This window comes from Schistocerca cancellata, chromosome 1, assembly GCF_023864275.1.
Source record: "Schistocerca cancellata isolate TAMUIC-IGC-003103 chromosome 1, iqSchCanc2.1, whole genome shotgun sequence".
NCBI classification, from domain to species: Eukaryota; Metazoa; Arthropoda; class Insecta; order Orthoptera; family Acrididae; genus Schistocerca; species Schistocerca cancellata.
In genome coordinates this window covers 460005672-460020905 of record NC_064626.1, presented here as the reverse complement: position 1 = coordinate 460020905, position 15234 = coordinate 460005672, and the positions used below count along the sequence as shown (strand labels likewise).

At 38.7% G+C, this 15234-nt stretch overlaps 1 protein-coding gene across 3 annotated transcripts in view; it reads left to right on the top strand.

Moving 5' to 3' along the window:
- LOC126177010 (serine/threonine-protein kinase 3) overlaps positions 1–15234 on the top strand; it is a 334707-nt gene that overhangs the window by 284101 nt on the left and 35372 nt on the right. For all 3 annotated transcript variants that reach the window (XM_049924251.1, XM_049924242.1, XM_049924233.1), the window contains 2 exons: positions 3041–3121; positions 13835–14015. In XM_049924251.1, the coding sequence (XP_049780208.1) occupies positions 3041–3121; positions 13835–14015 (262 nt within the window). The remainder of the gene's footprint in view (positions 1–3040; positions 3122–13834; positions 14016–15234) is intronic.

Below are 15234 nucleotides of genomic sequence, written 5' to 3'. Positions count from 1 at the left end.
CTAGCTAGGTGTCAACAACGTCTGGGAAGACATTCACAAGTCTCTATGGCACGATTATAAAGCGATTGACATATACAATTGAGGATAATTTGTCCGGGACATTTTTCATTTAACCAAGTAGCAACCGAACTTCTTGACCTCATCATTGTATTACAACCATCAGAAGGATATCCTATTATATTGTTTTCAGAAACATTGTACTCAGAAAATGAAAGCATTAGATTAGAATAAAGATTTTTATTTGTTGCACATCATTTTCCTTATCATATTGGCCCTGCTTAAAAATTACACAAAGATTCCAAAATTTACCTTCAATTTTGTGTCTTTATCAAAATATCTAACCACGACGCATGATGCTCTAACAGATTCTATGTCTATTGAGTCATCAGTAAGAAAACTGAATTTTGTACGTCAGTTTTTTCAGCAACTTCGTTCTTACCGATTTCTGCTATCAAGTTCTTTACGATCTGGGAACATCTTGTGCGACGCAGATGTATGGCGTGGCGATTTTAGAATAAGGAAAGCAACTCTTAATTACGCTCCCCATGAGATCTGCAATATTGAAAGGAAGATTGTGTTTTGCCACTAATCCTGCCAATTTAATTTCAGGAATGTGGGCGTGATTATATAAAGACACATGATTTGTAGCTGATTTAACAAATATCTGTATTTAAAATTGTCTGGCATCCAGATGCCACAGTCTTCACTTTTTTGACATGGTTTTCACTTTTACAATTTCTTTAACGCATTCCAATCCAGACACAAAAGTGACGTTACGGATTCTACATCTACACCTTTCAGAGTTAGATTCATCAGTGCACAACAAACCTTTAAATTCAGGATTAGTTTCCCAGACTTTCCTATATTTTTGTTTTCTCCTCTTACATTTGAACATGCGCACAGTAGATTGCCTGGGAGTACTAGGACCACTATCAGTGTCTTTGTTGCCATTTACACAATTTTGCGCTATTTAACACCATATAAATTGTTTACTGTCCGCATCTGAGCCAAAAAATTAACTGTAATCGTTTTCACTTACGTATGCAAAGCAGTCAGGTGAATTCCCCAGGGAATTCATTTTGGGGAGTAACTGAAGTTGTAGCATAATGAAATTTGGGAATCCCACGGCTAGACAGACCGGCATGTAGGCTGTTCAATAGAATTTGTGAAACAAAATTGTCAAAAATTAAATGAACCGTAAAAATTAAAATAGTAAAAAAGACGAAATCGTAACAATAGTAAGCATATCAAAAGATCCTACAATAGATGTGTGATCCGAAGGGTGGATCGTATGTTCGTGCACCATCATAAATGTACAATCGAGAATGTTCGGTTGGCAGTGCTGGTTCCCTATTTTGGCTGTGATTCTTGTGTACAATAACTTTGTCTCCCTCCGTCGTCTGGTTGAGGTCCCTTTTAAAGAACCTTGGTTGAGGTTCTCTGGTAGGCAGCTCTTCTATCGTCACGTCTCATTTAGGCATCGTACGATACATGGAACAAAATAATTACAACTACAATCAACATATATTATAAGATATAAATATATTTAGCGGCTAGACTTTCTTAGGCGTGGTGGAAGTATACTAACAACCACCATCAAGATCAGTAGGATAAAATGGTTTCTTACAGGTTGAGCTAGACTTGAGTCAACTAAGGATTAAGTAGGCCCATTTGTATGAAAAAAACATTGGGAATTATTCACACTTACAGAGTTAAATATGCATCTTGTTTATACACACACATACTGGAAAGAGCATTATGATGTGCAGCGCTCCAGAAAGATAGGAACCTCATTAATTTTCACTACTGATCTATCTTTTTGCAAACATGCTTGGATACTCCTTAGCTTCATGTCCACAGGGTGCCGACTTGTTATAGCTGAAGCCGGTCTCTCTTCTACAGCAAATGTCATGAGACCATGCAGCGTGCGAGGGGGGGGGGGGTTGTAACACCAGTTTCAAATGGTGTCCAGCATAGTCATCACATTATCAGTAGAAGAAAAAAAAACAAATACATTGTTTTATAAAATGCAAAGCTTTGATAACCAAAGTTACATAAAATGGATATTTTGGTTCCCTGGAATGTAACGGCTCTAATTCTGAAGATTTATTCCTTTATAGGCAACAAACAGTATTTGAAGGTGTATTGAGTATTAGCATTTAGATAACTGTTTGCATTTTGAACTCTTAATTGCATCTGTTATAAAATTTCATCAATGTATTGTCTGCTGTAGTTTATATACAACATCAAATGCCTTTTAAACAATTATTACTTTAAATTTAAAACTGACACTTGATAATTAACTTGTAATTACATAACAAATAATGATTCATTGAGATGTATTGTGTACAACTATTGGACAATCTTGGTCTGTTACATTACAATATGTAGTGAAAAACTACTGCACATTACTTGAATAAGAAATAAAAGTGGTACCCAACCATGTTAATGATTTAGCACAGAAATTTGTCATTTTTAGTGCCACTGAGAGAAATGTGAGTGATTATGAGAGGCGTTTGTAAATGATGGACTGTTTCTTGCATGTAGCAGCTAGTTTTGTTGTAGATTGACAAATAAGAGATTCAAGATTCAGCAATAGTCTGTGCAGATAAACCTTTCAAATAACAATCATTTGTCAGCTACTGCTAGATTAAAGCCTACTCCAGACTTGTCAATGCATCGCAAAAATATCACTGTGAACAATAATTTCTGTTTAAAATTCTGAACAATTAGGCTGTGGTTAATGTATAAATTTGTTATGAAAGCTTAGTCCCCCACAGGTAGTGACCGTTTATCATATAAAGTTGGCAACTGCAAATGTCCCCCACACATGGGAATGAAACATTGTGAATAATTTTATACGTTAACCATGCCATCCCAGCCTTGAAGTTTTATAGGAAGTAACCACCAGCCCATAAAACAAACACTGTGTTGCTGTAAAAGGGAACATAGATGATATATGTAGCTTGTTTCTGTGTTACATTGCACCTGCAACTACACACAACAAAATTTTAATTGTTTCTTTTCTGTCTTTTTCCAGTGAGCTGAAGAAGCTCTCGGAAGAAAGCCTGACAAGACAGCCGGAGGAAGTATTTGATATCATATGCAAGTTAGGTGAAGGGTAAGTAGTATCTCTCTTTACAAAACATTCATCTTTTACCTGATAGAAGTATAACCTCTGTTCCACAAGATTTCGGGATTGCAGCCGGATCTCATCGACTTCTTTCCATGATATGTCGGCTGGCTACCTTACAGCCATCTTCAGGCGAGTGTTTGACATTGTAGATTGCTAGTGCAAGTCGCTGTATTTATACGTAAAAGTGCCGCAGGCGCGCATGCACAAGTTACCGTAGCATGCGCGCCACTTGTCGATTCAAAGGCCCTTTACAATATTACTGCATCTATGGAGCGCAAACGAATGCATGAAAAAGTAAAACATGCACGCAGATGTGTCCAAAATAATAAAATGCAAAATTTCAATATTAAAATTAAAATTACTTGTCGCTCGACATGTCAGAAGCCATAAAAAGTTTCCTTTTCGTTGAAATTAAAGAAATCAACGGGTCCCAGGCCTTATTCAATAAAAAGCCGCCATCATGATCAATGAGATTTTCCGCTAAACTTATTTCCATTCCTTCACAACTGAATCCCAGAAGGATCTCGATGGGGCAAAGATTTTCGTGGCCGAATAATCCATAGTATGTCCTGTGGAAATACAGTGTTCGGCTACGGCCGACTTACTGGCCTGTAAAAGGCGAGTGTGGCGCTCATGTTCAACGCAGCGGTCGTGTACTGTGCGTGTGGTTTGACCAATGTAGGCTTTCCCACACTCGCAAGGTATTTTATAAATTCCACCTTTCCGTAATCCCAGATCATCCTTGGCTGAGCCCCAGAAGAGCATGAGTCTTTGTAGGTGGCCGGAAGATTCCTTTCACACGATGTTTCTTTAAAATTCTGCCTACTTTCAATGAAATGTTCCCGACATATGGGAGAACTGCTCTGGACTTAAACACCTCCTTATCCTCTTGATCTTGTGGGTGGTCACGTTTTTTCCTCCTTAAAGCAGTACTGACCTGATGTGCAGAATATCAATTATGTTGAAATACCGATTTCAAGTGCTCTAATTTGTCTGCAAGGCTGTCTTTATCAGACACGACATGTGCCCTATGCACCAACGTTCGAAGGACGCCCATAGTTTGTGACGGGTGATGACAGCTTGACGCCTGCAGGTACAGATCAGTATGCATGGGTTTTCGATAGACAGAATGCCCCAATGACCCATCCACCCTGCGTTTAACCATGACGTCCATAAATGGTAGGCAACCATCCTTTTCAACTTCCATCGTAAACTGAATGTTTGTGTGGATGGAATTCAGATGTTGTAAAAACCTTGAAAGCTCTTCTTCACTGTGAGGCCACACTACAAAGGTATTGTCCACGTACCGCCAGAAGACTGTTGGTTTCAACATCGCCGAATTGAGAGCCCTCTCCTCAAAGTCTTCCATATGAAAGTTTGCTACCAGAGGGGACAGAGGACTGCCCATGGCAACACCGTCAAGTTGCTCAAAATATTCATTTTTAAATAGAAAGCAAGTAGAGGACGGGGCATGCCCTGCACCAGCCATAAGGGGTTCAAAAAATCTGAGAATGGCTTTAACACGAACTGAAACTGGTCATAATAAACAAAAGTTATTGCAGTCCTGACTTGTTTTAACTAAAAATAGATGTCAAACTAAATTTGTTCTTGATGCCAGCAAGACTTACTCTTCCCTCACCACTACATATTTCTTACCGTCATCAATCCATAGTCTTGCAGAAACTAACTGCTTCATTATTTATCAGATTTGCGCAAAGATTAACAATTTATTAAAAAGTGTGATCATTGGCCATCTTCTCTCTGAAGAGTTATCTCATTGTTATTAATCTTGACTATGATGGGAGAAATGGTGACATAAGATAAAAATTCTTTGTTGATGTATGATACCATCGCGCGCTCGCACACATACAGAAATCAATTTAAGTTTCATGCTGTGAGACAAGTGTTCCATTTTCATTACCATTTCCCTCAATTCAACAATTCAACCAGCTAATCAGTTCGAGCTTGTCTGTGAGCATGTAAACATAGCACGTGCTACACTCTTCTGTCAAGTGTGACATAGTTTATGTAGTGTCATTCGATATTTGCAAGTGAAACAGCATACTGAATTATGTGGTCCCAACTTTGAGCTAGTGTGTGGTGTGAGAGTGTTGCAGGATACTTAGATAATGTGAATATGACAAGAAGTCAGTGGCAAATGAAGAAATTTTACAGTGAGAAGATTAAATTATCAAAAGATAGGTTAAGTTTATGGTTTCTTAGTTCCTGAATTGCTCGGGGAAATTCAGGTCAGCACTATGTAGCATTGTTAGTAGATTGAGAACTCTCAGACTTCTGCTTATTGTACACTAAAAATGTGAACCAACACCATAAAATTTGTGAATGTCTTCATCACTCAGGCAAAACTTGTGATAGGTTGGAAAAGTTCATTTCTTTCACTGCACCAGAAAAGAAACAGCAATCACGATAGTGGATTTACCTCTAATCTCCAAACAAGCCAATAATGCTAAAAAACACTCAGTAACAGAAAGAATATAGTGTCAGTCTTTCTTGGACAAGAAAAGTGTTTTGATTGTTCACAACATGAAGCAAGGGACAACAGTCAATACAGATACATACCAAGACACAGTGTGAATCATTTACAAATCATATCAGAACGAAAGAAGTCATTCTAATTTCTTGGATTTCCCCAGCGATTTGTTGTAATCTCGTAGAATTGGATGTAGTGCCAGTGGTCTAGAAAATAGGTCTCAGGAAACCGCTGATGGTGCCGAGTTGCAACGTTGAAATATCCACTGGCAATACATCCAATTCTATGAGATGGCAAGAGATATTCTGTTAGATGTCATTTTGCTGTGCAATAATGCCTGGCCACATATTTTTGCAGAAACTCACCAACTTCAACAGTAGAAATGGAGAGAGGTGATAGATCACCCTCCCTGTATTCTTCATTAGTCATGGAGTGATTTCCATCTTTTTTCCACTGATGAAGCAATGGTGGGGCAAATGACAATTCAATCATTAGAAAAACTGCCTAGGGAACCTTAGTGTTAATAATATTATGTAACTAGCAATCTAGAGCAGGACCTCAGAGTTGATACCACTCTCGCAACTTAAGCTTAAATTTTATTGATTATTTTATTAAGTAGCTTGTAATTAGCCTCATGAGGTGCCTCATTTATCCCATTCCAGCCTTTTCTATTATAGAGTAATCTTAGGTGGTGACTGGAAATTGAACACAGAACCTCCTGAATCAGCAGCCAGCAACAATTACCAATTTCCAAACACAAAAGCCATGTGCTTTTTGTTACTGTTCTCACCTTGAAGATTGGTTTCAACACTGCATTGTTTAAGCGTGGTACATCCTTGCCTTCGTGTGGCTTTCAGACTAACTTACGGGGGGACTTATTGTTCAAATGGATCCAGACCCTGGTAATCACTTACGTTATGGACTGAATTCCGTTGTGACTTACACAAAACCTTCAGTCACTGCTGATGCTGCCTCTGTCTTCACCTATGTAACATATTTATGTGGTGTCTAAATGCTGAGAATTTTTTGTCCAAATTCTACTGTGATGGCAGAAGTAAGATGTGATTAGTTGTCACTATGATGAAATTCATTTTGAAAAGGTAATCATTTCACTTTTGTAAATAAAACTGACTAATGTACCACAGCTATAGCTGTTGGATCCAGAATTACTCATCCAAAGTGAATCACATCTGCATTGACATCTATACACCCCTAAGCCACCTTTCATTGTGTTGCAGAGGGTATCTGGAGTACCACTGACATTTTCCCATTTTCTGTTCCAGGCCTGACTGTCTTTCTGCTAGATACAGTACAAGACTACAGTATACTGGGAGCTGCTTCTAGGAATGTACACAACCAAAATTTTAACAGTGCACCATGGAAAATTGTGCAGTGCCTCTCTTGTAGCATCTGCCACTACTTGAATGAGCATATCTGTGAAGCTTTTGCACTAACTGTTTAACCTGTGGAAAAGCATGCTGCTCTTCTTTGGATTCTCCATAGTTTCTCTATAACATGCAGCTGCTCTTTGGACTCGTCATATTTTCTGTATCAACACTATCTGATAGTCACAGACTGATGAGCATATACAGCTAGAGTTTCATAAGCTACCTCCTTCATGGTAACCTGCACTTCCTGAAGTTTCTTCCAATGACCTGTCTGGTATCTGCTTTTTGTGCAGTTAGTTTTATGTGGCCATTGCACTTTAAATCACTTTGTAATTGTGCTGCCAGGTACTTACTGCTTCCAGCAATTCTTCAGCAGTAGTATAATCAAATAACAGGAATTTCTGCCTTTTTATGCTCAATATTCTACATTTGTTTGTGTTGAGAATAATCTGCCAATCCCTGCAACAAGTGCCAATCCTCTGCAGGTCTCCTGCATTTTGCTACAATTTTTTAGTAGTGAGACTTCTCTGTAAATATCATCTTCTTTAAACTACCTTGTGGAGCTTGCAGCATAAACTGTGAATTATTGTGGACAGTAATGGTCCTTGAGTAATCCCTTAAGGTGCACCCAAAGTTATTTTTATGCCTGAAGATGTGTGTTCATTAAGAATGACATCCTGTAGTCTATTTGCTAGGAAATCTTAAATCAAATAGCAAAGCTGATCTGATATATTTGTTATGTTTATATTTTATTAGCCAGGCTGCCATGTGGGACTTCATTGAACTTCTACCAGAAGTCAAAGGAAATGACACCTGATACCTGCTACCTTCTAGTTCTTGTGGATGAACAGAGCAAGCTGTATTTCACACAGTTGTTGTTTGTGGAATTAATGTCAAAAACTGTTATAATTCTCAATCATAAGTTGCCTTTTAGAATTCTACAACAGATTGATGTCAGCAAAATGTTTTCCATATAGGGGCTTTCTTTGGCAGTCAGTGATTGCTACATTTGATCTGTTTCTTTTTTATTGAAAAAAGAGGGCACATAACCTCATTTATATGTTATTGAGGGAGGGATGTTAAAATAAATGTACAGGTGAGATTCATGTTAAAATATAACATCGTAATTTATTTGTATTATCATTAAATGCATGCAAACAGAAGATACATGTACTGTACAGCACTCGATGCAGTATTTCAATTAGGTTTAAGCCTAAATTATGGCCAGTTAAACTTATTTAGGTCTAGAGAATGAATAAATTACAGTTTGTTTTTTGGAAGCAACACTGCATTCATAGATAAAGTGTTTGTATGCAGTTGTTTTGCATATCTTGTCATTGCCTTTGTTTCTTGATCTAATGTGATGACATGCTACTTCCAATGCACTAAGTGCTTCTGCTGGACTGGGAGGGTCCACAGATTCACTGTTCTGTTCTTGGGATTCCTCAGGACTATTTTTTTTAGCTGATATTGGCAAAACTTCTTTAATTCTGTCATCATTTTGGACACGTCACACAGCATATTCATTACAATCATCAAAATCCAGTTTAGTATCTTCATTCGTTCTGTTGAGATGTATGATGATTCTTTAAACCAGCATCTTTATGTGCCTGACTTATTGTGGTAGCTGTGATGTGTAAAGTCCTGAAGTTGAAGATGGCTCATGCAATTTTCTGCAAAAAATGCCAGTTCTATGTTGCTGAAGGGTAGTGCTGGAGGGTGAGCCAAACAGTTGTCCAGAAGAAAAAGTATTTTTTTCTCCTCATGATGCAAAATGTTTTGAGGAGACTCTTGAAGAGGTTTGCAGCTACCCATGCCCTCTTGTTTGACTCATTATTGGTGGTATGCAATTTTACTTCCTTGAAACACTTGAGTCTTCACTGACTTCCCAGTCACTAGTTGCCAGAAGTTATCGGAGCCATCTGTGTTTGTGGTGGAGAGTACCATCACTCTTTACTTGCTTCTCTTAAGGGGGTTTCTCCTAACTGACACAGTTGTATCTGGCAATAGGTTAAAAAAAGTGCAGTTTCAAGTGTGTTGTAAATATCTTTCAGACTGTATTTTATGGTTAGTCTTGGCAGCTCATGCTCTTTCCAACAATCTGTGGTGACATTATCCATACTGTTAGCTGCTTCAAATAGGCAGATTTGCTCCACGCTGCTGCTGAAACCAAATTTGTAGCACTTTTCAGGTCTGTAAATTTTCTGCGCTGGATATGTGTGCACTTCTCACTGCTTGACCTGCCTTTCAAAGCAGTAGCGTCTTTCTTTCTTTGGCCAGTATGGTAGTGCAGGTAGGATATGGGATCTCCCCACTCCTTCAGTTATGTTTATTTTCTCCAAACTGGGAAGTATCTTCTGTTTTGTGACAGGCTCATCATTTTCACATACACAAAAATTAGAAACTGCACCAAAAAAAATTAACTGAGTTCACCCCTTGCAAAAACACTCCTAGTTTCACTCACAATCCGTTTACTATGGATCCTTTTGCACTACTGTCAACTACAACCATGTACCATTGGTATTTATTGTGTTTGGTGGACCATGGGCCACAGTCTAACTCCTCATCTCCAAAACCGACTGGCACAATGTCATGAACAATAGTGTCACTCTTGAGTATTGCAGCTACACCCACAATCATGACTGTGAGTTTGCATTTAGACAGCAAACCAAGAATCACTGGCCGCACCATATAAGAAACATTTTGTAATGATTTCTGGGCCTTTATAATGTCTTACTGTTCCGAACTCTGGATCGAAGCATTGTAATTGCTTCCTTCTGCATATATATTGCTAGAGTGGATAGAGCTGGCTTGAGATCGTATTTTAAATGACTGCCTTCATTGTTTTGCCTATATGTAATGTGGCATTGCTTAAGTTTTCATGTGAGCGATCTGTTTCAAATTTATTCACTATTTGTATTGAAAATAGACGTAGAAATTTGTGTATTGTCCACGTGAACTGCTAACTTCAAACTGCAGCTACTCACCGGACAGTTGTCCTGCAAGTGTGACAAAATGATTGTGGGGAGGGGGGGCACAACATCGAGAAAATGCACAATATACAGCATACAGGTGCAAAAAGCATAGAGGTGTGGAAGGTATAAATGTGGTTTCACTGCATTTTAATTACTTAATGATGTAGAGAAGTTAAACGATAATTCCACGTACTAGCTGAGTATGCAACATTGGCCCCTCCCTCTCTCTTATCCTCCCCTTCCCTCTCTGTGCCGATCTCCTCTTACCTTTCTCTGTCCATGCCCTCCTCCCCCAGATCTGTTTACATCTGTTCCTCCCCCTTTTTTCTCAACATTACCCCCCCCTCCCCCCCACACGCGTTCGCGCTCTCTCTCTCTCTCTCTCTCTCTCTCTCTCTCTCTCTCTCTCTCTCTCTCTCTCTCTCTCTCTCTCTCTCTCTCTCTCTCGCGCGCGCGCTCTCTCACCGCACAGTAAGTGATGTGTGTCAAAGTTTGATTTCAGTCTAGTAGTTGAGGAGGAGATTGGAAAATATATATATATCTACATCCACTTTTATAATATGCATAGATTTTATGTAGTACCATTCCTGTTCCAGTTTCCTCTATATGAATGTTTGCCCATCTGATATTCATCCCCACAGTTATGTTGAAATTGAGTCCTGTTAGAGATATTGGGAGTTGATCATCCTGTCCGATAGACATAGGATTGGTCACACTGAATGAGATCAGTTAATATAGAAGTGGGACTCTCAAGGCAGGTTGTATATCCCAACAAGGAAGTCAATTAGCATGCTGCTTAGTTGGTTTATTAGCTACTAAACCAGGGCTTTGACTTATTTGATGGAACTATGAAGGATTTCTACACACACCCTCCAAACTAGTATTCATGATCCACTCAACCTCTGATGCTTATTAGGCTCTGACATTCCTAATCATGCTGACTTATATAGTGGCTCGTACAAATATGAATGAAGTCATTGTTTCTGCTGAGATCACTCTAGCTCTACTGCTAATGAAATACGTATAGTAGGCAGAGAGAGTACATGTGGTCAACTGACCTGCGAATTGTCTTCGGCTTTTACTCAAAGGGGGCTCAGAACTCTTGTGAGCACTTGCATGGTGAGCATGGACGCCAATATATTGCAGAATTTCCTCTTGTTCCGTGCCACAATTTCTATCATCCCCCTGTAGTACCACATTTCCCTGTTGACTCTTAAACTATGGTGACTTATATGATGCATACAGTGTGTACTCAAGAATTCTGATTTTGGTCACTCTTACACCCTCATATACCTCCTTCTTTTCTGGCTAATCAAGTACGATCCTCCATGTTTTCTCAGTAGGGCAAGCTGTGCAGGAAAGGTCATCAAACACCGTACACCAGATATGAAAGTCAGTTATATTCAACTCCCTTCAGGCACAGCCCACAAACCATCACCTCAGATGCTGACGTCAGCCATTAGGTGAAGGAGATGCAATCCAGTAAATGGGTGGAGGTCACACACCAATTTATCTTGCTACTTTAACCGTTACTCGACTTCGGAGATTTTAATGCCAATAGTTTTATGTGGGGTAGTTCCAAAATCCCTGGGTGAGACAATATTATAGAACATGTATTTTTCACATTTAATCTTTGTGTTTTAACTTGTTTTACTGTCTTGGCTATCGATCAGTCAGCCTGTAGCCCAACTTTCTTAAATCCATTTATCGGAAGGTGTGTGACGTTTTATGTGACAGCAAGCATGTTTTGATCATTCTTTCTTACCCATACTGATATCCATCATAGCAACCTCCATGCTGGAACTAGGTGAAAAACTGGCATTGCTCTACATCCACTCCTCAGCACGTGAAAACTAGCCTCCCACCTTCTACCTTCATAAAAGGCAAGCGGAAGGTATTTACTTATTCTTAGACTTCAAATACTTGGATCCAAAGAATGACATATACAGCGAAAACTTCTCAGTGCCTTGACACAATGTCCAACATGGCCCCAAGACCTGATCACATGTATAACAAATGCTACATCGTTTGTGCCTAGAATATAAACATAATATTCTTGCGCTTTCTGGCTGCATCTGGCTTGAGGTTGTGTTCTCCCTCGTCTTACTGTAGTAGAAGCAAAGTTACACTAATTTTAAAAATCAGGAAAGAAGGCTCACAGTGTGGACAGCAATCTCCTATTTGTCTTTCAAATATTTATGCAAGTTGTTCAATCAAATGGTTAACAGGCAAATTATTTGGACTCTAGAGATGAAGGGATTTATAGTCAATTTTGTGTCAGTTTTGGGAGGACTGGTCTACTAATGACCATATAATTTGCATGTAATCGGTTAAACAGGATGGCGTTCATGTGCCCTCAACATGAAATATCAGTATTTTTCCTTGATGCTGTGGGTGACACCATAGTCTCATTGCACAGAATGCGTGAGATTTTAGAGGGTTCCTCCCTATTTTTGTCTGTGCACCACAGAATCCTGGCTTGATTTGAGTGAGTGAGTGAGTGAGAGAGAGAGATATCGGAGTCGGAGCACCCTTGTTTCTTTGGGACAAAGTAGGATATCATGTTTTTGTGGTGCAAGGATTTTAAGCTTTACTGTCACCAGAAACTTGGAACTTAATGATGGTCTCATAATCAAAGAATTTCACTATTACAAAATTTACCTAGTGGAGTGAACGCAAATGTTGAGTCATCTGACAAATTTAAACTTTGTGCCCTTCAGTCAGTCTGTGAAATGAAGTGATCTGTGTTAAAGTTCTACTTCATCATTCAGTTTAGTTACATGTTTGTTGACGAGATGATAGTTTCTCTAAATTGTTAGATGACACACATCAGAGTTTTTTTCGGCATTCATGGGTAGCAGACAGTGTCAGATGTTCTGTAATTAGTGAGACAATAAACTCTTATGAACAAGCATAGATATTCATTCTTAGGCCTTATCAGTAAGACTAGTAGAAAAGTTAGAAAAAGTCCAAAAAACAGTGACAAATTTCATTATAGATTCACTTAGTGTACAGGCAGTGTTCTGCAGCACTCTTTAAACTCCAGTAGCAATTTCAACAAGAGATGTTGCACATCATGGAGAGGTTTACTGCTAAAATTCTGGGATTTTATGTCCTAAGAGAAGTTGGGAATATGTTATTTCTACTCACATATGTTTCGTGAAATGACCAGGATGGAAAAGCAGATAAATTCGAGCTAAGACAAAAGCTTATTGGCTTATATTGTACCCATCCACTGTTCCTATGTCCTGAGTTATTTGTTCTGTGTAGTCTAATTTCTGTATTCCTCTACAAATCATTCTCCATATGTTCATTCCGTCACCAATTTTTCAGAGAATTTTCTCATTCTTACCAGAGCACTGGAGGATTTAAGATTGAAGCTCACATATTGGCAATCAAGTAATTTTAGTTGGATAAGAAGTTCACTTGGATAAAGGTGGCATGTGGCCTGTGGGGTTGCTCAAGTCTTGCTGAAGGAACATTGCAACAGTTACCTCAACTAATGAAGCAAAACCATTGAAAATCCATAGTAGCATAAGTGAAAGCAAAAGGCTAAGATGATGGATAAAGATACACTGGGGACATTATTACCCACAATAAAATGCAGTTATGCTTAAAACTTTTTCACATCCACTTTGTTTTGTGGGTATATATTTGAATGTAGTCTACAAACACTAAAGAGATTGCTGATTAATTTTATAACATTGTTATTGTGACATATACATAAGTTTCTATCTGTGGCAACATTACTAGGTGTGATATCAATTCATTCTGTCTCTTTTTATTCACAAGTTACCTTAAAATAGTAGCATGAGTCTTAATGCAGATTTTATTTTTGTTAAAGGTCCTATGGCAGTGTCTATAAGGCTTTGCACAAGGAATCAGGCCAAGTGTTGGCCATTAAACAGGTTCCTGTTGATACCGACTTGCAGGAAATTATCAAAGAAATTTCCATTATGCAGCAGTGTGACAGCCCCTGGGTAGTGAAATACTATGGCAGTTACTTCAAGAATACTGATCTTTGGGTAAGCAACAATGACTGTGATATAAGTTTTTGCATTGCTAAATTTAGTGCTGGATGACCTTCCCAAAATCTACCCTTTTTCCTAGACCCCTCCAGCCCTTTTCCTTCACCCTTCTGCCTTCCACTTCAGCCGTTCTGCCTGTTGTGCCTCACATTCAATAATGAGAGAGGCTTTGAGGACAGGATGAAAACCAGCTTCGTTCTTATAGATCTTATATCAGCTTATGATACAGTAAGGATTAATGGTCTAATGCTTAGCTAAAATTATAAAAAACAGACTTACACAGTACTCGAAAATATATTACCAGACAGAAAAATCAGATTTTCACTTCAAGGGATGAACAGCAGGAGCATGATTGCGACTAATTGCATGCACACATTCTTTTCAATCTATATATTGCTGATGTCAGACACCAAACCACATAAATTTGTATACATGTACGAAATGGCCATTGTGTATCAAACTTAAAAATTTAAATTGGTAAGTTACATCATCTTTGTTTTTGAATATAAAATGACCTAGACAAAATATTAAATGCAGATCTGGAAGTACTGAACATGTACTACTCCAGGCAGCATCTATACCCAAACCCTAAAAAAATGACCAGCATCATAATGCACCTAACAACAAAGGAACAAACAGAAAACTAACAAACAGAAAACTAACAAACGGAAAACTAAAGCTCCCCATGAATAACCAATGTATAAGGTATGAAAGTAAGGCTAAATACTTAGTAGAAAAATTAGATCACACTCTAATGTGCAGCTCACATCTACAAGATACAGAACAGAAACAAAAATCCTATAATGCTAACCTGTCAATGGAATGGCATAGGGCTATGGAGTGAGTACATGGAGGACTTGAGCATTAATCCTTGCCTACAGTGTGGCTGATTACTGTTCACCAGTCTGGATTAAATTGCACACCAGCTAAAGTGCACGTCCAACTGAAGGAAACAATGTGGATAATCTCTGGAACACTCAGAACTACCCCATGTGCCTAGTGCCCTGTCGTAGAAAACATAGAGCCCCCTGAAATTAAGTGGTCACAATTACCCACAAGAGCCTACAGAAAAAACAGACATATCGGAACTCTTTCAGTGACTGAGTACCTCCAGCCAGACTTAAATCCAGTCACCTTTATGGAAAATCAACAAAGGACTGCAAAGCTGTGACTTGAAGGCAGCTTGGAAATACCTGTCAACTGTAAGTGGACATAA